This window comes from Geotrypetes seraphini, chromosome 6, assembly GCF_902459505.1.
Source record: "Geotrypetes seraphini chromosome 6, aGeoSer1.1, whole genome shotgun sequence".
NCBI classification, from domain to species: Eukaryota; Metazoa; Chordata; class Amphibia; order Gymnophiona; family Dermophiidae; genus Geotrypetes; species Geotrypetes seraphini.
In genome coordinates, this window is record NC_047089.1 from 186309898 (window position 1) to 186332400 (window position 22503).

General features: G+C 49.3%; 1 protein-coding gene across 2 annotated transcripts in view; it reads right to left on the bottom strand.

Annotated features, from left to right (window-relative positions):
• LOC117362448 (peptidyl-prolyl cis-trans isomerase-like) overlaps positions 1-22503 on the bottom strand; it is a 73418-nt gene that overhangs the window by 43057 nt on the left and 7858 nt on the right. Inside the window, exons 1-2 of one of the 2 annotated variants that reach the window (XM_033948827.1) lie at positions 12615-12621; positions 2906-2936 (exon numbers count right to left, since the gene is read on the bottom strand). In XM_033948827.1, coding sequence (XP_033804718.1) covers positions 2906-2936; positions 12615-12620 — 37 coding nt within the window. In that variant the 5' untranslated portion in view covers position 12621. Of the gene's footprint in view, positions 1-2905; positions 2937-12614; positions 12622-22503 lie in introns of those variants that run through there. The other variant, XM_033948825.1, reaches the window with a different exon arrangement.

The window sequence follows — 22503 nt, forward strand, 5'->3', positions numbered from 1 at the left end:
ACGACAGCCAAATTTATCCATGGTATGTCCCTCTCTGCCTGGAGGAATAGCAACATAGACCTCGGAGGGATTAGATTTCTTTAGAGATGATTCTACAACCAAGGATTGGAGAGATAATTGTGCCTTCTCAAATCCCTTGCAAGGAACTGTACAATAACGAGATTCCATTTTAGAGGGAATAGCCAGAATGGAATAGGGAGTCTCAAGATTCCTGATGAATGTGTTTTAATACAGGATTCATTGAAAGTCTCAAGGTTTCTTTTGGCGGATGAGGGAGCTCCATCTCAGCCAAATATTCAGGGGTATACTTGGATTCAGACTGGGATCAAGCTGAAGAGCCTTACCCATATCAAAGATGAATTTTGTAAAGGATGATGCCATAGAAGTCGAAGCCTCCTTGGAAGGTGAAGAGGAGCGAGATCTAGGTGCTGCTGAGTAGGATGGAGAAGCTTCTCTAGAATATTGAGAAGGAATATCAATATCCAACGTAAGAGACACTGAAGAGGCTCTACTTTGTAATATTAGTGGAGTCAGAGTGCTTACATTTCAGAAGCCTCAAAGGAGAAGACCCAGGAGTCCGAGGAATTAATGTCCTCGAGTAATGCCTCGGAGAGACAGGTGAAGGAGGATCTCTTATGAGTGGTCTCGAGGAAGGAATCCTCGATCTCGACATGCCTCGATGTGGAGAAGCAGGAGGTGTAGAAGGCTGTGGAGGTCGAGACCTATGCCTGGGCTTCGAAGGGGTTTCAATGGGCCTTGACTCATTGCTCTTCTTAGATGGCAGGTGCCTTGAGGATGAGGCATGTTTCGAATGGTGCCTCGATCGAGGTTTGGCCCCCTCGTCATGAACAGGCTGGGTGCTTAGAGACTCGGGCCTGGAAGGACAAGGCAAAGAGTCACTGGAAGACAACTGTCGAGACCTATGAGGCTTGTCTCGATGGAATGCTCAGGCTGGCTCGCAGTAAGCAGGGTCGAGACGAGCAAGCTGAGCAAAGACCGAGGTAATTTGCGTGGTCAATATGGCTTTCAGCATGTTCTTGAACATAGGTGCCAAGACCAATGGATCTGGTCATACAGGTGCAGCAGTGCACTCCAATGAGGGCGACCTCGAAGATGAGTATTCCCTATGTTTGGAGGCATGCTTGGATGAGGTCTCGTAAAGGCTGGCATGACTGCACTCGTTGCCTGGACTGCCTGAGACCCAGCTGGAGGCTTCTTAGGTAGCATACCTGGAGAAGGAATAAGAGACTTACCCGAGTACGGAACCTTAAGAGGCACAGCAGACGAGTCCTTCGAGATCGAGGGCGACTTGGCCGAGGTCGCTACTAGGGTAGAGGCCAAGGCCTTGTCCGCAGACTGCTCTATAGTGCCAAAGAGCTCAAGAATTTTGACACGACATCTGCGAAGCGCCCGTTTTTAAAGGGTAGCACAGCGTGGGCAGGACTCGGGACAATTTTCGGGTTCTAAGCACTGAATGCACCAACGATGGGGGTCGGTCAAAGAAATGGCCCAACCACACTTTTTAAACCCGGTAAGAGGCCGGGATAGACAAAAGTACAGCTGCAACCGAACGAGGGCTGATGGCAGGGCCTAAGCCCGGAGCTCACCAGAGAGAACCTGTGGAAAGAAAAAATAAGTTTTGGGGTTTTTTTGACATGCCGCACAGCGACTTAACGATAAGAAAAAATAAAGAGAAAGAACAAAGCCGCGGTGCAAGAAGGTGGTAAACTGCAGAGCTAAGAAAAACAGGGCTTTTGGCTCCGCGGAAACTGAGAACTGAGGAGATGCTGAGGAGACGCGCACCATAACTCAGGCGGGAAGGCACTCACGCATGTGCAGTGCAGTACTTGCAAACTTTGAAGATCTTTAAGCAAGTCTGTTTGCGAGGCTGTCCGCTACGGGGCTCCGAGGATGATGTCACCCACATGTTGAGAATATGCTGCCTGCTTGTCCTGGGATAAAAATTGTTTACAACTTAAAAACAAACTTGTGTTTAGTAACAAAAATTTCAAATTTATAAAATCTGAAATTGAAGGAAACTATGAATGAAGTAAATGTTAAGGACAGGGGCGTAGCCAGAAGTCCATTTTGGGGTGTTCTTGATATTATCCCCCCCTCCCATGCAGCCACAGCTATCAGCCACAATAGAATATTACCTTTACTGGCAGGGAAGCCAAGCCCCACCACCCAAAAACATCTCTTGCCCGAGTTGCACCTGCAACAGCTTTTAATTCAGCAGGTGTGCTTCAGCCCCTAATGCCACTTCTCCCACACATGCTCAGTTAGACCTGAACCAAGCATGCACAGAAAGCCAGCATTAGTGCCTGAAGCACACCTGCTGAATTAAGTACTGCTGCAGGTACAACTTGGGCAGGAGACATCTTTGGCTGGTGGGACTTGGCATCCCAACCAGCCATGAAAGCAGAGGGGACATGAGATGAAGGTGAGGGGAACCCAGGTCCCCCAAAAGGCCCCTGTTAAGAGTAGGCATATCAAATATCTTATATGCTACTTCTAAATTCTATTAGGGACACATCAATCTTAAGGTTTTATTGACCACACATCAAATGTCCAAGTTCATTTTCATGAAGTAGCTACCACAGTAGTAACTACCAGCATCAACTTCAAGCAAGCACCCCACCATAACTGAAGTTATGTATTAGATTACAATGGGCTCAACTTTGTATGCAAGAATACAGCAGGGCCAAATATAAGCATATGGTACTAAGCAGAATGTGTTAAACATTAGGTATATTACTTGTATACACGTTTTCAGCCAGAATGCTTCCTCACCTGAGAATGTCAGATTTATAAAATCAGATTTTATTAGAATGCCAAGTTTTCAATGTTATGACAATTTTGGGAGGTGCAATCTTTCTGTATAGGTAGTAAAACAAGAACAAACCTGCTGTCTTTGGGACCACATCAGGCCTCAGCTGTAAAAAAGAGGAAAGTTGCATATTAGTTACCAAAGCTACTATACAAAATTTGTTTCTAATCATTCCAATCACTTGTTCACTTATTTTTTTAAGAACAGAATGCACCCCCACCTTACCAAAGTATGGACATAGAACAGTTCCCAAAACAAGCTTAGGGGACCCCCAGCCAGTTGAGTTTTTAAGCTATCCACAGTGAACACTATATATAAATCTTACCATTTATTTATTGTAGATAACCTTGGAACTTGGTCTAGATATTTCAAGCCCACTCTTAGAAATCACCAAATATTCAACTGGGATTGAAAAACTACCAGCATTTAACTCAAACTTGTAGGAAACATCTCTGAACTATACATTTATACAAGGACTCAAGCAAATTCCAGGTGCCAGATACAATGGTTGACTAAATTTGGACCTAGTACCTAAATTTTACCAGCTCTCTCCTCGGCACCTCCACAGGCACGCACATGCATATAGTCCACCCCTCGCCTTCCCAATCAGGACAAGACCCATTGCTGATCACAAGTCTGACTAGTGATTTGAATCAAATCCACCCTAGTTGATGCTGGACTATCTGAAGCTTCCTCTCCAATTCCCAGGTCTACAACTTGTCAACTGAGGAAGTCTGTCTATACATTGTCGATTCAAGCCACATGGGCCACTGAGAGGGACAGAAGATGAGCTTCCGCGAAACATCATGCATGCTTCCTGGCTGTGGCATTGTCTGAGAATACTTGCATCGCTTTTTCTTCCAGAAAGGGCTGGAGAGCAAGTAACAACCAACTGAATCACCTGGAGCTCCAGATGATTGATCAACCAACACTTCTGACAAGAAGTCCACTGCCCCTGAATGGAATGATCCCCGCAGTGAGCACCCCAACCCAACAGGTTGGCATCTGTCATAAAAGCCATCCACTCTTGATAGCCAAAGAAGCCTGCCCTTGCAGAGAACCTCTCCCTGACGCCACAAGATCAAACTTCTGCGAGCCGGTTCCATTCAGATGAGCGGCATCTAAAGGGGATGACGTTGCAAAGACCAGAGAGAGGAGGCTGCCATGGACCCCAGCACCTGCACATGCCAGGCCGTGGGATCTGGACAGTCCAGGAGATCTGATATGCTACTGAAGTTTGTCTGTGTGCCTTGGAAAGAAACACCCGACTCTGCCGGGTGTCGAAGAGAAGGTCCAGATATTCCAATGACTGGGACACTTTTCCTGAAGTTGACAATCCAACCTAAAGCCTGTAGCAGAGATACTGCCAACTCCACTGCGCACTCATTCCTGTCGAGAAGGAGCCCAGATCAAACAATCATTCAAGTAAGGATGAACTTGGACCCCCCCTGCCAGCAGAGAAAAGCTGTCAAAACATCCATCATCTTGATGGAAGTGCAGGGCACTATCGTGAGCCCAAAGGGCAGAGCTGCGAACTGGAAATACTATCGCAGAACATGGAAACCTGTGATGCTCCGGATAGATTTGAATATGGAGGATAAGCCTCCATGAGGTCCAAGGATGCCAGAAACTCTCTGGAAGAGATAGCAGCTATGACTGTACACACTGTTTCCAGAAACAATTGACCGACGAGATCCAGAATGGGTCTCCAGTCCTCTGAGCCTCTCTTTGGCATGATGAAGTAAAGGATTTGTGTTCTAAAATGGGTTCCATCGCTCTGATGTCAGACACACTTCAGGGTGTGGACCTTGGGACTCCTCTTCTGACCGACATGCTGAGTATCCAGAAACAAATCCGAAGGCAGGCAACAGAAGTCTACCTTGTGCCCCTTCTGAATGTACAGCACCTATTGATCCGAGGAAATAAGTCCACTCCTGGTAAAACAGAGTTGACCCCTGATATGAGAAAGCCCCGCCTGACCTCTGGCATCATTGGGGCTTTTTAGGAGCTGTAGCTCCTGGGATACGGAAGCCTGAGGATGTCTGGAATTGGACTTATTGTAACAAGGGCAGTAGCCCCAGGAATATTGTGGGAGGGGGGGGGTTGGAGCCCATGGCTCCCAGACTAAACCTGCAGAAGGGACAAAAATTACTACAGTCAACCCCTAAAGTCCAGCAAGACCTATTCACAGGCAGAGACTTAGGGCGGCAATTTGCTACACTAGTCATGAGGTCATCCAGACCTTTTCCAAAAAGCAGCTGGCCTTTGAAAGAAAGTTTGCTCAATGTGGCCTTGGAGGCAGCATCCCCAGCCCAATCACAGATCTAAAGATTTTGGCGCGCAGACACCGCATAAGCTGAGACCTTATTAGAATGAGATCATAAAGGGCATCAACCACATAATCAATACCGTCCACCACCAGCAGGGGGCAGGCATGTACCTCCGCAGAGGACCCACTGTGCAATCTCGTGTGACAAGCACACGTTGCAAAGAGGCCGCCGCCACTTTGATACCTGAAGAAGCCACTTCAAAAAGTTTTCAACATAGTGTCCACTGTGATCCTGAGAATCCTTAAGCATCACTCCTCCATCACTAGGGAGGGCAGTGCGCTGGCTACCACTGCCACAGCGAATCCACCTTAGGTTGCTCAAAAACTGCTGAAAATCAGTAGCCAGCGGATAATCTTAGTCATAGCTTTAGAGAGCTAGAAAAAGCTTTCTGGGGTATCCCATTGTTCTGTAACCAGACCAATAAGCTGGGGATGAGATGGAAAAAAGGAAGTGAACACATTAGAACAATCCATGACCAAATACTGAGATGTCGAAGGTAGAGAATCCAACTTGAGCTCTTTCAGAACATCAACAATAAAATGGTGGACAGAGCCATGCTTAAAAGAGTCTGAGGATGGAAGGGTCATCACCCAAATCCGGACTCTCAGGTTGGCCGAGATTGACCAGTCCTGGCAATGGTATTTGTTGGATTCAAAACAGCAGCAGTGTCCTGGCAATGGTATTTGTTGGATTCAAAACAGCAGCAGTGTCCGGAGGCATAAGAGACATAGTATCTGTATGGCAACTAATGCAATCAGTTCTGCCAAAGCCTGATGAGAGGACTAATGAATAGAAATCTCCGCCACTGGTGTAACTAGCTGAGAAAGAACCAGTGCATCCGCTGGCTGCGTCAACTGAGTTGAGTCCAAAGAATACGCTTTCCAGAAGAGCCAAAATTCAGTGAAAAGTCAAACCCTGTGGCCATGGCAGGACTCTGCCGAGACACTTGCACCATGCCAAAAGAGTCCCCCAGACTGGAACGCAGTCATTTGGCACCAAACTGTAAGCCACTGGGCATAATTGTTTTCCCCTAAGTCACAGACCCAGGCCGGATCACCAGCCCTGGAGTATTTGGAGGTGAAGTCTGAAGTTCCCCCTCCCCCAGCATGCTGTGGTACATGGCCGCTGATCCAGCGCAATCACTGCACACATTAGATAGATTAGGGGTTAGGGAGTCCATCCCAAATGATTTTTAATCAAACTGAGGCAGAGAGAAAACTTTGACGAAAAATCCAAGATAGCAGGCACCAGCAAATTCACACCAAAAACAGCAAAAAAATAAACAAAATCAGGAAGACTTCTGCATGGATTGCTTGCTGAATTGATACTGCAGATGGCTCTAGTGTTGGATTTCTGCAACTCCTGGTTTGAAAACCTAGCACAGTGGTCGGCAAACCACGGCTCGCGAGCCGCATGCGGCTCTATAGCCACTTCAGTGTGGCTCGCAGCTCAGCTAGCTAGAGCAGGGGTGCCTAACCTGCTTCCCTTCCCCATAAACAGGACGCTGAAGCATAGGGCTGACCAATTTTCGCCACCTGACGTCAATTCCGATGTCAGAGCAGAAGTTCTGGGCCAGCCAATCGCTGCCTGGCTGGCCTGGTACTTCCTCTCAGACGTTAGAATTGATGTCGGGTGGTGAAAATTGGTCGGCCCGGCGCTTCAGCGTCCTCTTTATGGGGAAGGGAAGCAGGGAGAGCTCAGAACTCGGCAGCTGCCTGTTCCTCGATGGCGGCGATGGCAGCCTATTCCCCAGCGGCGGTGGCTGGGGGAGGGCAGGGAGAAAGAAAGAAAGGGGGCAGGGAGACAGAAAGACAGACATACAGAAAGAAAGGGGGCATGTCATGGAGAGAGAAAGAAAGAAGGGGGTAGGGTGAAAGAAAGAAAAAGTTGGGGGAGGGAATGAGGTCTGGAGGAGAGGAAGCATACAGGAGGCTGAAAGAAGGGAAGAAATATTGGATGCACAGTCAGAAGAACAAAGTGCAACCAAAGTGCAATCAGAGACTGATGAAATTACCAAACAAAGGTAGGAAAATTGATTTTATTTTCAGTTTAGTGATCAAAAAGTGTCCGTTTTGAGAATTTATATCTGCTGTCTATATTTTGCACTATGGCCCCCCCCCTTTTACTAAACCGCAATAGCAGTTTTTAGCGCAGGGAGCCTATGAGCATCGAGAGCAGCGCAGGGTATTCAGCACAGCTCCCTGCGCTAAAAACCACTATCGCGGTTTAGTAAAAAGGGAGGGGGTATATTTTTCTATTTTTTGTATAGTTGTTACTGAGGTGACATTGCATAGTCATCTGCCTTGACCTCTTTGAAAACCCGTGGAATATAAATGATAATTAACATTTTCTCCGTGTACAGCGTGCTTTGTGTTTCTTAAAATTTTATTGTTGGTAGATCATTTCAGCTTGGCCATGAAGGTAAGGGGGAGGAAGGGAGGGGAGCTGCTGAAAGACATCTAGTAATCTTTGCAGGCTTGACTGTGCAGGGAATTATTTTTGTAAAATCATATTTTGTTATGTGACTAACATTATTTAGACTTTAATTTCTATGAATGAATAGAATGAAAATTATATAAAATTGCTTGCTTGTTTTTATGTGCATGCGCTGAAGAGAAGTGGAGAGAGAATAGGCTGAGGACGCGGAAGGGAAATGGGGAAGAGAGTGGGAAGAAGACACTGATTTATAAATTGACAATTGTACAGAATATTGTTTCTTTTTATACTTTAATATAATAAGTTCAGTATAAAACTATTTGAGTCTTATGTGGATGGGATCAGATGGTTTGCGGGAAAGAGGACCGAGCTCGACTGGACGGAGACAAATTTTTTCCCTGTGTCATTCTCTAGGCCAGGGGTAGGGAACTCCGGACCTCGGGAGCCGTATTCCAGTCGGGTTTTCAGGATTTCCCCAATGAATATGCATTGAAAGCAGTGCAAGCAAAAAGATCTCATATTGATTGGGGAAATCCTGAAAACCCGACTGGAATACGGCTCTCGAGTACCGGAGTTCCCTAGAGAGTTGTGCGGGGACAGAATAATAATAATAACTATTTTTCTATACCACCATAATCTTGCGACTTCTAGGCGGTTCACAATGAAAAAAAGCTGTACAAACAGCGAATTACAGAGTATAGGTAAATAAGAGAACATTGAACTGTCAGTGAAATTACAAGGTGAGTTACAAGGACAGTGAATTACAAGGGTCGCAATAAGTAAAGCTATACAATCGGCGAATTACAGGGTGAAAAGATAAGAGAACATTGAGTGGTCAGTGAATTACAAGGTGTAAAATGGTTAGAAGAAAAATATACATAGGTTATTGAGAAGAATTAACTTATTTTCGTATTACATTAAATGATCGGGCATCAGCGGGAAGCTGGGTACGATTGTGTGGAGGACATAATGGCAGACAGAGAATAAAGGATTCCTATTATGAGGAATGAAAGAATTCGGGTGAAGTGTGGTAGCTTTGGTTAAGGGGGGGAAAAAAAGTCTGGCTAGGGTATGAATTTCTTAAACAGGGTGGTTTTTAATTCTTTACGGAAGACACTGTAGGTCTGTCTAGTGACATCGATGAAGTAGCCTAGCCAAGTTTGCTGTCTGCCAGCTTGGAACTTGAATGTTCTGTCTAGGAAGGTTCGATATCTGCAGTCTGTGATTTTCGGGTATGTAAAGATGTTGCGGTTTCTGGTAGACCTAGTAGAGGAGTAGAATTCGAAGTGAGGTAGCAGGTAGTTGCAGACCATTCCCCAGATTAGTTTGTAGCAAAAGCAGGAGAATTTGAATAGAATTCGTGCCTCAATTGGTAACCAGTGTAACAGTTTATAGAAGGGACTGACATGATCGCTTTTCTTCAGTCCGAATATTAAGCGGACGGCCGTGTTTTGAACTATTCTCAATTTTCTCACGTTTTTTTTAGGTATCCCCAAGTAAATAATGTTGCAGTAGTCCAGGGTGGATAGAATCAATGACTGAACCAGTATTCTAAAGGATAGAGAGTCGAAGTATTTTTTTATGGTTTTCAGTTTCCAAAGAGTGAAGAAGCATTTTTTTCTCACCGAATTTATGTGATCGGTCAAGGTCAAGTGGGTATCCAAGGTGACTCCGGGAAAGATGATGGAAGCAATGGTAAAGGATGCAATCTGCGAACACATAGAAAACAATGGACAACTGAAGGCGAGCCAGCATGGCTTCTGCAAGGGAAGGTCGTGCCTCACGAACTTGCTGCACTTCTTTGAGGGAATAAACAGCCAGATGGCAAGGGGGAATCCATAGACATCATTTACCTTGACTTCCAAAAAGCCTTCGACAAGGTACCTCACGAACGGCTACATAAAAAGCTGTGGAACCACGGGGTGCAAGGGGATATCTACCGATGGATCAAACACTGGTTGGCAGGCAGGAAACAGAGGGTTGGAATAAAAGGCCAATACTCAGACTGGCAATGGGTCACGAGCGGAGTTCCGCAGGGGTCGGTGCTGGGACCTCTACTGTTCAATATATTTATAAACTATCTGGAGACGGGGACAAAATGTGAGGTTATCAAATTTGCTGATGACACCAAACTCTGCAGCAGGGTTAGAAACACGGAAGACTGTGAAGACCTGCAAAGGGACCTAACGAGACTGGAAGACTGGGCAAACAAGTGGCAAATGAGTTTTAACGTACAGAAATGCAAGGTCATGCATGTAGGGAAAAAGAACCCGATGTTCAGCTACAAAATGGGGGGAACACTGCTAGGGGTGAGTAACCTTGAAAGGGACCTGGGGGTGATGGTAGACACATCACTGAAACCATCGGCGCAGTGTGCGACAGCCTCAAAGAAAGCAAACAGAATGCTGGGCATCATCAAAAAGGGTATCACAACCAGGACGAAAGAAGTCATTATGCCGCTATATCGCGCAATGGTGCGCCCGCACCTGGAGTACTGTGTGCAGTACTGGGCGCCGTACCACAAGAAGGACATGGCGGTACTCGAGGGAGTGCAGAGGAGGGCGACTAAACTGATAAAAGGTATGGAAAATTTTTCATACGCTGACAGGTTAAAAATGCTGGGTCTGTTCTCCCTAGAGAAGAGGAGACTTAGAGGAGACATGATAGAAACCTTCAAAATCCTAAAGGGCATAGAGAAAGTAAATAAGGACAGATTCTTCAAACTATGGGGAGCCACAAACACTAGGGGTCACTCGAAGAAATTTAAAGGGGACAGGTTTAGAACAAATGCTAGGAAGTTCTTTTTTACCCAGAGGATGGTGGACACATGGAACGCACTTCCAGAGGATATGATAGGCCAGAACTCTGTACAAGGGTTCAAGGAGGGTTTGGATAGGTTCCTGGAGGATAAGGGGATAGAGGGGTACAGATAGAACTTGAGGTAGGTTGTAGAGGTGTTCAGAAACCACTTCACAGGTCGTGGACCTGATGGGCCGCCGCGGGTGCGGACCGCTGGGCTAGATGGACCTCTGGTCTGACCCAGTGGAGGCAACTTCTTATGTTCTTATGACTCCCAGTATTTTTATAGTTTTTAGTATTGGGTGGTCGTGACCATTTACATGTATTGTAGTTGTAGTGATTTTTTCATTTGGGCTTGCCAGGAAAATTTTTGTCTTTAATGAGTTTAGTTTCAATTTAAAATTTATAGTCCATTGTTCTATTTCGGTCATGATGGAGGAGATATGTTTTTGAGTTGGCAGTGGTCACGTTTGTTGTTGGAATTAGTATGGAGATGTCATCTGCGTATATATAGTATGTTAGGTTTAACTTTTGTAGTAGATGACCTAGGGAGGAGATGTATATATTAAACAAGGTGGGAGATAGGGGGGAGCCTTGAGGGACACCAGAAGGGCTTTTCCAAGATTTGGAGTAATTCCAGTCATGGACCACTTGGTAATATCGTTTGGTTAGGAATCCTTGGAACCAGGTCCACACTCTTCTTGAGTGTCCCATTTTGTCTAAGCATATAAGCATTATTTCATGGTCCACTAGGTCGAAAGCGCTGCTAAAGTCTAATTGTAAGATCAGGGTGCTGGACCCTTGGCTGAAGAGGTCATATAGGTGATTAAGGAGAGAGCCTAGGACTGGTCTCGGTGCTGAACCCTTTTCTGAATCCTGATTGGTGGTCGTTTAGGAGATTGAATTTATCTAAGTGGTTTACTAATTCCAGGTTGACCAGCCCTTCCAGTATTTTGGTGAAGGGGGTGCTCGCTATGGGTCTGTAGTTGGACGTCAATGTGAGTGAGGTCTTCTGATCTTTGGGGATGGGTGTGATCAGAATGTGTCCCATATTTTCCAGGTAAGTTCCATTTTTAAGAGAATATGTTGCCCAGTTAAATAGGTCTCTTTTAAATTCTGGTGCTGCAACTTGCATGATCTGAGATGGGCATTCGTCTAATAGACAATTTGATTTGGCGTATTTATTGAATAGTGTGAGGAAGTTGTTCCAATCTGGGGGCTCGAAGTGGTTCCAGATCATATCGACACTGGGCTCGCTTTCCTGCGATTTGAAGTGGAATTCGAAATTGGGTCCCCGTCCCCGCCAAAATCCCACCCGTTCTCACCCGTCCCCACAAGGAATCCCACCCGTCCCCGTGAGGAATCCCCTCCGTCCCCACCCATCTCTATAAACTTAAGAAATAGTTATTTCATTTAATTATGCTACTGAATTAAAGGCTCTTGTAGAAACCCATTTACAAATAAGCAAAGAGACTATTAATTTGGAAATATTAATTGGGAAGAATACATACTTTATAAAAGGGTTTCTACCAGAGCCTCTAATGTAAATATAAAATATAAATATTCAGCTGATGAGAACCCTCAAGCTGTCAGCTGAGGACTTCCTTTGCAGTTGGCCGGGGGTCCCTTTTGCCAAGCAGCAGTACAGTCCCTGAGTCACAGATGCTGGCACCTCAGTGGCTCATGGATGTTGCCAGCAACTGCTGTGCTTGGTGAAGGGGAGTTCTGGCCGTCTCTAGAGGAGGTCCTCTGCTGGCGGTGTTTGGGGATCTCCACCAGTCACAAGAAGGGTCAGCAAGTACTTCAACACTGTAGAAATAAAATCAGAAATGCATTTCCTTTTCTTTTGAACACAATATAAAGACATCTGCTATATACATTTTCCAAAGCTAACATATTTTAGTCAATAAGTTCCGTTTTTTACCTTTGTTGTCTGGAGACTTATTTTTCCATAAAGTTGGTCTATACTTCATTCCCTCTCCCAACTTTTTCTTTCTTTCACCCTGCCCCTTTCTTTCTTTCTCCCTGCCCTCCCCCAAGCCACCGCCATTGGGGAACAGGCTGCCACCACCTGGGAACAGGCTGCCACTGCTGCAATCGGGGAACAGGCCGCCGCCAAGTTCTGAGCTCTCCCTGCTTCCCTTCCCCGTAAAGAGGATGCTGAAGCGCTGGGCCGACCAACCTTCGCATCTCCACCCAATCTCCACCCCAGACCCCACCCCCATAATAGTACTAATTGTAACACAATTTTTTCCATCCATTTTTCATATAGCAGTTACTTACCATAACAGGTGTTATCCAGGGACAGCAGGCATATATTCTCACATGTGGGTGATGTAATCTACGGAGCCCCGATGCGGACAGCTTTTCAAGCAAACTTGATTGAAGATTCAAGTTTGCTGTGCTGCACCACGCATGTGTGCCTCCTGCTCCACTAGAGGGCGCATCCCCTCCTCGTGGCTCCAGTTCACATAACCAGCAAAGAAGCCAACCTCGGGGAGGCGGGCGGGTTGTGAGAATATATGCCTGCTGTCCCTGGATAACACCTGTTACGGTAAGTAACTGTGCTTTATCCCAGGACAAGCAGGCATGATATTCTCACATGTGGGTGACCTCCAAGCTAACTGAAAAGGGATGGAGGGAAGTTGGCAATTTAAGAAAACAGATTACGCAATACCGATTGGCCAAAATGGCCATCGCTCCTGGACAATGTATCCAGACAGTAGTGTGAGGTGAAAGTATGAACCGAAGACCACATGGCAGCCTTGCAGATTTCCTCAATAGGCGTGGACCGGAGGAAAGCTACCGAAGCTGCCATCGCTCGGACCCTATGTCCCGTTTCTCGACCATGCAGCGCGAAACCAGCCTGAGCGTAGCAAAAAGAAATACAAGCAGCCAACCAGTTGGACAAGGTGCGCTTGGAAACTGGGCGACCCAACCGATTAGGGTCGAAGGACAAAAACAATTGTGGAACTGTCCGATGAGACTGAGTGCGTTGAAGGTAAAAGGCCAACGCTCTCTTACAGTCAAGAGTGTGGAGCGCCACCTCTCCGGGATGAGAGTGGGGCTTGGGAAAAAACACAGGCAAAACAATGGACTGATTGAGATGGAAATCAAACACCACTTTAGGCAAAAACTTAGGATGAGTGCGGAGAACTTGTCATGATGGAATACAGTGAAAGGCGGGTCCCGCCACCAGCGCCTGCAGCTCACTAACCCACCGAGCGGAAGTGAGGGCAAGCAGGAAAATCACCTTCCAAGTGAGAAACTTAAGATGATATTTATCCAGAGGCTCAAACGGAGGTTTCATGAGTTGAGCCAGAACCACATTTAGATCCCAAACCACAGGGGGAGGTTTGAGAGGAGGATGAACATTCAAAAGACCCTTCATGAAACAAGAGATCAAGGGATGGAGTAAAAGAGCCTTCCCCTCCAGGGGCTGATGAAAGGCAGCAATCGCACTAAGATGTACTCGAATGGAATTGGTCTTCAGGCCAGAGTGAGATAAATCAAGCAAATACTCCAGAACCAAAGACACAGGGACCGACACCGGGTCCTGGCGGTGAGAGGAACACCAGGACGAGAATCTAGTCCACTTCTGGGAATAGCAGATTCTAGTCAAGACCTTCCGAGAGGCCTCCAATACCTCCCTGACCGACTGAGATACAGGGAGAGAAGTCAGGGGGAAAAAAACCAAGCAGTCAGATGAAAAAACTGAAGATTGGGATGTAACAGTGAACCCCGACTCTGAGATAGTAGAGAGGGAAACACAGGCAGAAGCAGAGGTTCTCGAACACTGAGTTGAAGTAGTAGGGAAGACAAAGGCTGGCGGGGCCACCGAGGAGCAATCAAGATCAGAGTGGCCCGCACCGATTTGAGATGGACCAGCGTCCGCAGAGGGAAAGGCGGAAACGCGTACAGGAACCTCCCCTCCCAATCCAGGAGGAAGGCGTCGGCCTCGAGACGGTCCGGGGAGTATATCCGGGAACAAAAGAGAGGCAGTTTGTGATTGAGGGGGGAGGCGAACAGATCTATCTGAGGTGTCCCCCACCTGTCGAACACTTGTCGCAAGACCTGAGAATGCAGGGACCACTCGTGCTGGAGGAGGCGACTGAGCCTGTCCACCAGACAATTTCGCTCTCCTTGTATGTAAACTGCTCGAAGGAAGATGTTGTGGGACACCGCCCACTCCCAGAGCCGGAGAGCCTCCTGACAGAGGGACCAGGACCTTGTCCCACCTTGTTTGTTGACATAATACATCGCCACCTGGTTGTCCGTACGGACGAGAACCACCTGGTCGTGAAGCAGATGTTGAAAGGCCACAGCGGCGAGATAGATGGCCCGAAGCTCCAGCATGTTGATGTGACAGCGGCGATCCTCTGCTGACCACATCCCCCGAGTGCCGTGCGTAGACCATCCAGATGAGCCCCCCCAAGCGTACTCCGACGAGTCCGTGGTGAGGAGCTTGTGGTGTGGAGGGGTGAGAAAGAGTAAACTGTTGGAAAGATTCGAAGAGTCGGTCCACCAACGGAGCGATCTTTGCAAGGAAGGAGTCACTGTCACGGGACGGTTGATCGAGCCATTGAGAGGCCAAGGTCCACTGCGGAATCCGCAGATGGAGACGGGCAAAGGGAGTGACATGGACAGTATGGCCCAGAAGTGTCATCATTCGTCGTGCTGGGACCGAGCCCAGCATCGAGATTTGTCGGCTCAGATTTACCAATGCCTCCAGATGCGGAGGAGGAAGGAAGGCATGGAGACGAACCATGTCCAGCACGGCCCCGATGAACTATAAGGACTGAGAGGGGCACAGCTGGGATTTCGGGAGGTTTACCTCGAACCCCAGACTTTGAAGGTAAATAATAGTCTGTTGGGTCGCTGAGATAACCCCCTCCCTGGACAAAGCCTTGATCAGCCAGTCGTCCAGGTAGGGGAATACCTGAAGACCCTGGGAACGCAAGGCAGCTGCGACCACCACGAGACACTTTGTGAAGACCCGAGGGGACGAGGCCAGGCCAAAGGGGAGGACCCGATATTGTAGATGCAGGTCTCCCACCTGGAAGCGCAGGAATCTGCGATAAGCGGGATGCACCAGAACGTGGGTGTAGGCCTCCTTCAGATCGAGGGAGCAGAGCCAATCGACCTCGTTGAGTAGATGGTAAAGAATCGGGAAGGAAAGCATCTGAAACTTTTCCCGTACCAGAAACTTGTTGAGGCGTCTCAGGTCCAGAATCGGGCGCAGGTCTCCCGCCTTCTTCGGTACCAGGAAGTAAAGGGAGTAAAACCCTTGCCCCCGTTGGCAGGGGGGAACCACTTCCACCGCCCGCAGGCGAAGAAGGTCTCGAGCCTCCGAGAGAAGGAGGGGCAACTGCGCCCGATTGGGAGGACACGCGCTCGGAGGGCTGTCGGGAGGGATCTCCCGAAAGTTGAGAGAGTACCCGGATGAGATCACGCCAAGGACCCAAGCGTCCGACGAGATGGACTCCCAACGAGGGTAAAAGGCTCGCAGGCGGCCCCTGATGGGAAGAAGGCCCGACGGTGGCGCGGAGAGGGCCAGCCCCCATCCACGCATCCCGTCAAAAGGACGGGGACGGCTTGGCAGGGGCAGTCGGCTGGGATTTCGACAATGCCCTAGAATGAGCCTGCTGACGCCTAGGTGGAGGTCTAGAAAAATCCGGGGTGGACTTTTGCGGGTAACAGCGAGGCGTGCCCCTTAGGGGACGAGGAGCGGCCGGCTTAGGCTTGGGACGCACGAGGGAGGCGAACGACTGCTCATGCTCCGACAAGCGTTTTGTAGCCGCTTCAATAGTGTCGTCAAAGAGTTCCTTATCGACACAAGGAAGATTAGCCAACCGGTCCTGAAGGTTGGGGTCCATGTCGACCAGGCGCAGCCACGCCAGCCGGCGCATGGCCACAGCAAAAGCAGCGACCCTCGAGGAAAGCTCAAAGCCGTCGTAAGCTGCATGAAACAGGTGGAGACGGAGGCTAGAAAAATCCTCTAGTAGGAGGCCAAACGCCCCTCGGCGAGAGGCCGGCAAATCCGTCGCCAAGGCGCTCAGTAGCCCAAGCAGATGTTTAAGATAGGATGAAAAAGTGAACGTGTAGTTCAACACTCTAGAGGCCATCATAGAGTTCTGGTACAGACGGCGGCCGAATTTGTCCAGGGTCCTGCCCTCGCACCCCGGAGGGACCGCAGCGGAGAACCGGGAGGGGTGAGCCTTCTTCAATGAAGATTCCACCAACAGCGATTGATGAGAGAGCTGTGGCTGCTCAAACCCCGGACAGGGTACCGTACGGTACTTTGACTCCATTTTAGAGGGGATAGCCGTCACCATGTAGGGAGTCTCGAGGTTCCTAATGAAGGTCTGCCGGAGCACAGGGTTCAACGGGAGCCTGAGGGACTCCTGGGGTGGAGAGGGCATATCCAGCTCCGCTAGGTACTCCTTGGAAAACCTCGAGTCCGATTGGAGGTCCAAGTCAAGGGCACGTCCCATGTCCTGGACGAACCTCATAAAAGAAGGGCGGGACGTTCCCGTAGCCCCATGCGGGGACGGGGAACGAGACCTTCGTCTTGCTGAAAAGGAAGGAGAAGCTTCCCTCGAGTAGCGAGGCTCACACTCAGACCCTCTATCTGAGACCGGGAAAACGCTGTGGAAGCGCTCAGAGGTAGAGGATCTGCGCCGCCTCGAGGAGCCCCTCGGGGACGCCGCCGGGGTAAGGGGCACCGACCGACGGCAGGCCGGAGACCTCTCCCCGAATTCCCTCGGCGAAAGCCTGGAGCCTCGGACCGGATCCCCGGACCCGGGGGGGAGTTAACAAGAGGCGAGGGTTGGTGAGCGACAACTCCGCCACCTTGAGCCGTCCCCCGGAGCGAGGTATTGGGGAGCAACTCCGCCGGCTCGAGGTCTCAGAATGCTTCGCGCGGCGATTTGCCCCGTGGGGGAAGAACGCCTCGAAGACCTCGGCGAGGAATCCGAGGAGGACGATAGGCGTCAGGACCGGCGCATCTTGCCCCGAGGTACTTCGACGCGAGGCTCAGGCTGGTCCGGCGCACGCGAGGTCGAGGCCGGAGTAAGGTGAGCGAGGGCCGCGGACAGCTCCGATGATATCATCGCCCGGAGCATGTCCTGAAAAACCGGCACGGACAACATCGAGGCATGTCCGAGGCCGGAGTGCACTCCACCGAGAGCGACCTCGTATCAGAGTATTCCTGTGTAGTGGAGGCATGGCCCGAAGATTTAGAGGACTTCGCCGGGACCGAAGGCAAGGAGGTTCCACCATGCCCGGCCGCCGTCCCCGAGGCTGGCTTCTTCGCTGATGCAGAACCTGAGGAAGGAAGCGGGGACTTACCCGGAGCCGAGGACTTCAGAGAACCCGAGGTCTTCGGGGTTGAGTCTCGAGGCGGGGCCGAGAGAGCCGAGGCCGAGGTCAAGGCCGGGGCCGAGACCTGGTCAACCGCAAAAAGGTCTGCCATCCTGGCTCTACACCAACGGAGTGCCCGGTTTTGGAAAGTGGCACACTGGGGGCAGGACTCGGTGGGATGATCAGCACCCAAACACCTGATGCACCAACTATGCGGGTCGGTGAGCGAAAGCAGACGCTCGCACCGGGTGCACTTTTTAAACCCAAACAGGGGCCGGGACATAAGACGAAAAATAGGCCGCGACCAGGGAGGACAAGCGGCCGCGACAACCCGGGAGCCCCCGGGCGGTCAAAAACGAACTGCGACTTCGCGATTCGGCAGCAGGAACAAAAAATAAAACAAACAGGCGCACAGCGACTTCCAACCAATTTAAAATAAGAAATCGCGGTGCAAGAAGGCACATGGGGCAGAGCCTAAGAAATACAGGACTTCTTGGCTCCGCGGAAAAAAACGAACTGGAGACCATGAGGGGATGCGCCCTCTAGTGGAGCAGGAGGCACACATGCGTGGTGCAGCACAGCAAACTTGAATCTTCAATCAAGTTTGCTTGAAAAGCTGTCCGCATCGGGGCTCCGTAGATGACATCACCCACATGTGAGAATATCATGCCTGCTTGTCCTGGGATAAATACACATATACAATATAATCGTATTAACAACACATAATGGTTAACCACAAAATTAAAATACAGAAAGCACACTATATGCTTTTCAACATTCATTTCTACCAGAAAACAGATAACCCCATGCAAATGCAGGACCAAAAACTAAAAGTACTAATATTCAAACAAACCCTAAGATGCAAGACTCTTCAAGCAGTACAACCCCCAAAGAAAACCAAGCAAATGCATTTCTTCCTGAACAGACAGCAGATGCAAAATAACTAAATAAAAGCATTTCCTCTACCGTTGTTGTCTCTCTCCCTCCATGTGTCTTGCTTTCTGGCCTGCCCCCCGGTGTTAGCTTCAGGCTGGTCCATGGTGCGATCAATGCAGGGTCTTCGGGCTGGCTCCCTGAGTGCTGAATTGCACAAAGTTGTGGGAAGCGGCTCCTCGTGCGCGTCCCACACCTGATCTGGAAGCCTTCCCTCTGACTTTGCGACATCAGAGAAAAGGCTTCTGGGTCAGGCGCAGGCAGAAGCCTTTTCCCATGGCTTTGTGCACTGCAGCACTCAGGGAGCCAGCACAAAGATGCCACATTGATTGCACCGAAGACCGGCAGCTATTGAACAATCTCTTGGGCCCAATGGAGGTGCCGGCCCTGTGGACCAGCAGAAAATTTCTGCGGACCAGGGGTTGAAGCTGAGCCATAAGCCGCACTCAAGTGGATAAAGAGCCACATGCGGTTCGCGAGCCATGGTTTGCCGACCTCTGATGTAGAGTAAACGGCAATCTCTTATGCATTAAGATGACAACACCCCTTTGCCTCCCACTGAAGATAGAAGAGTAGACTTCCCCCACCCAACCCCTCAGCAGCTTGGCATGCTCGATCTGAGAAAGGTGGGTCTCTTACAAATATGCTATATCAGTACCCAGCTTCCTGAGATGAGTCAATATCCGTGAACGCTTAATGGGAGACTTCACTCCATCCACATTAAGCGTAGTCACTTTCAAATCAGCCATAATCAGACTATCTGGATGCCCAGCTAAACTCCGCTGCAGATTGAGTATGTGCTACCAACCACAATGCCCTCGGTACCTCATCCCACTCCCACACCCACCCTCCCCACAAACATACACAGGCATACCCCCCCCCACCAGACCAGGTGTACCCTGGCATAGTTTTAGTCCCCATATCACTATATGCTTCTCAAGGGAGACGTGCATCTAATTTACCCTTACCTGTATCACTCTATGCCACTCTTAAGGATATGTGCATCTAGTTTACCCTTAAATCCTAGAACGGTGGATTCTGCAATTACTTCCTCTGGGAGAGCATTCCAGGTGTCCACCACTCGCTGCGTGAAACAGAACTTCCTGATATTCGTCCTGGACCTGTCCCCCCTCAGCTTCAGTCTATGTCCTCTTGTCGTGTCACATTGGTCATTGTAAATAACTGCTTTCCCTGCTCCATTTTGTCGAATCCTTTCAGTATTTTGAAAGTGTTGATCAGATCCCCTCAAGGGAGAACAACCCCAGTCTCCTAAGTCGTTCCTCGTAGTCCAGGTTCTCCATACCTTTCACTAGCTTCTTTGCTCATCTTTGCCCCCTCTCTAGCAGTTTTATATCCTTCTTTAGGTATGGAGACCAATGCTGGACACAGTATTCCAGGTGCGGTCTGACCATGGCTCTGTAGAGCGGTATTATAACTTTCTCTGATCTACTCGCAATTCCCTTCTTTAACATGCCTAGCATTCTATTTGCTTTCTTCTACCGCCGCCGCAGGTTGTGGGTTCAAACCCTACACTGCTCCCTGTGACCCTGGGCAAGTCACTTAATTCTCCACTGCCCCAGGTACATTAGACAGACTGTAAAAGCCCACTGGGGAAGATAGGAAAAATGCTTGAAGTACCTGTATGTAAACTGCTTTGAGTGTGGTTGTATAACTTCTGAAAGGAGGTATACAAGTTCAAATCCCTTTCCCTTATACTGCAGACAGGGGCCAAGCCCTCATCAACTGGACATTATTTAAAAAAAAAAATAAATAAAAAAAAAAAAGAGAAATGAAATGATCAAGAAAAATCCCAAAAATATTGGAAACACTGTTCTTTTGGTAGAACAGAAAAAGTAGAGATACTTACCTGTGGTTCTCCGAGGACAGTAAGTATGTTTTCTCACGTGGGTGAAGTCATCTACAGAACCTGGTATGGACACTGCCAAATGTAGTGTCACTTTAAATCTTTAGGCAGTGCCCACCTGACCGGCTTGCAGGACCATCAGTTCAGTAATAAAGCTAAATCAACTAAGTTAAGTGGGCGGGTTGTCTGCTGTTTCCAGAGAAAGCACACTTACCATAACAGGTGTTATCCAGGGACAGCAGGCAGATATTCTCAACATGTGGGTGACATCATCTACGGAGCCCCGTCACAGACAGCTTTTCAAGCAAACTTGATTGAAGATCTCAAGTTTGCTAGTGCTGCACTGTGTATGCGTGTTCCTTCTCGCTCAGCTAGAGGGCGCGTCTCCTCAACGTGGTCCTCAGTTCAGATAGCTAGCAAAGAAGCCAACCCAGGGAGGTGAGAGAGTTGCGAGAATATCTGCCTGCTGTCCCTGGATAACACCTGTTACGGTAAGTAACTGGGCTTTATCCCAGGACAAGCAGGCAGCATATTCTCGACATGTGGGTGACCTCCAAGCTAACTAGGAAGGGACGGTGGGAGAGTTGGCAATTTAGGAGAATATTTGGCGGAGATGGAGCTTTCTTATCCTCCCAAGGAATCTCCGCCTCCCTTTGAATCTGGTTTTGCAGCAGACTTTCTTCCAGAATTTGGAGACTCCTTATGCTATCCCGGCCATTCCGTCCAAAATGGAATCCAGGTACCGGACGGTCCTATGTAAGGGCTTTGAGAAGGCTCAACTCTCCCACCAGTCCCTGGTGGTGGAGTCTTCTCTGAAGAAGTCCAATCCTTCCCGAGTCTACGTGGCTGTCCCGCCGGGCCGGGAAGGCCGGATTATGGATAAGTTTGGCAGGCACCTGTACCAAAACTCGATGATAGCGAATCGGGTTCTGAACTACAATTTTACATTCACATCCTTTCTCAAACAATGCTTTAAATCTATGCCCTCCTTTCTGGATGATTTGCCGGTCCATTGCCGGACGGAATTTCGCCGGCTCCTGGATACGCTGTCGCAGATTCGACTTTATATGTTTCAGGCGACATATGAAGTCTTTGAACTCTCCTCCAGGGTCTCCGCCTTTGCGGTAGTCATGCGCCGCCTGGCTTGGCTCCGCATCGTGGACATGGACCCGAATCTGCAAGACCAACTGGCGAATCTCCCGTGCTTGGGCAACGAACTCTTTGACTCTATCGAGGCAGCCACCAAACGCCTCTCTGAACATGAGCACTCCTTTGCCTCATTGGTCCGACACAAAGCGAAGCCTGCTCCTCCTAAGTCGTACGAATTGCCTTCCCGGTGCTATCCCCAGAAATCGATGCTGGCGTTTTCCAGGCCGCCTCCTCGGCATCAGCAATAGCAGAGGGCCCCTCAGAAGCCTCAGGCCCCGGCGACGGCTAAGCCTGCGCCGTCCTTTTGACTGTCTGGGTTGGAGTGGGCCGGCCCCCTCCATCCTCGAGCCTTCTCTTCTGCCTAAAGGGGGGCCGCCTCCGTGCCTTTTCTCACCGTTGGGCACTGATAACTGCAGACAATTGGGTCCTCTCCGTCATCAGAGAGGGGTATTCCCTGCACTTCCGGGCGCCGCTTCCAGACCGGCCCCCAGGAGAGTGTCCTTCGAACTGAGGTCCCTTTGTGTCAGCGGGGCTCCGGGTTCTACTCCCGGTACTTTCTGGTCCCCCAAAAAGACCGGGGACCTATCCTGGACCTCCGAGGGCTGAACAAGTTCCTGGTCAAGGAGAAGTTCCGTATGCTCTCTCTTCCCACGTTGTACCCCCTGCTGGACGAAGGGGACTGGCTATGCTCTCTGGACCTGAAGGAGGCCTACACTCGCTTCCCGATCCACCCGGCCTCTCGCAGGTTCCTTCGGTTTCAGGTGGGAGACCTTCACCTGCAGTATCGGGTCCTCCCGTTC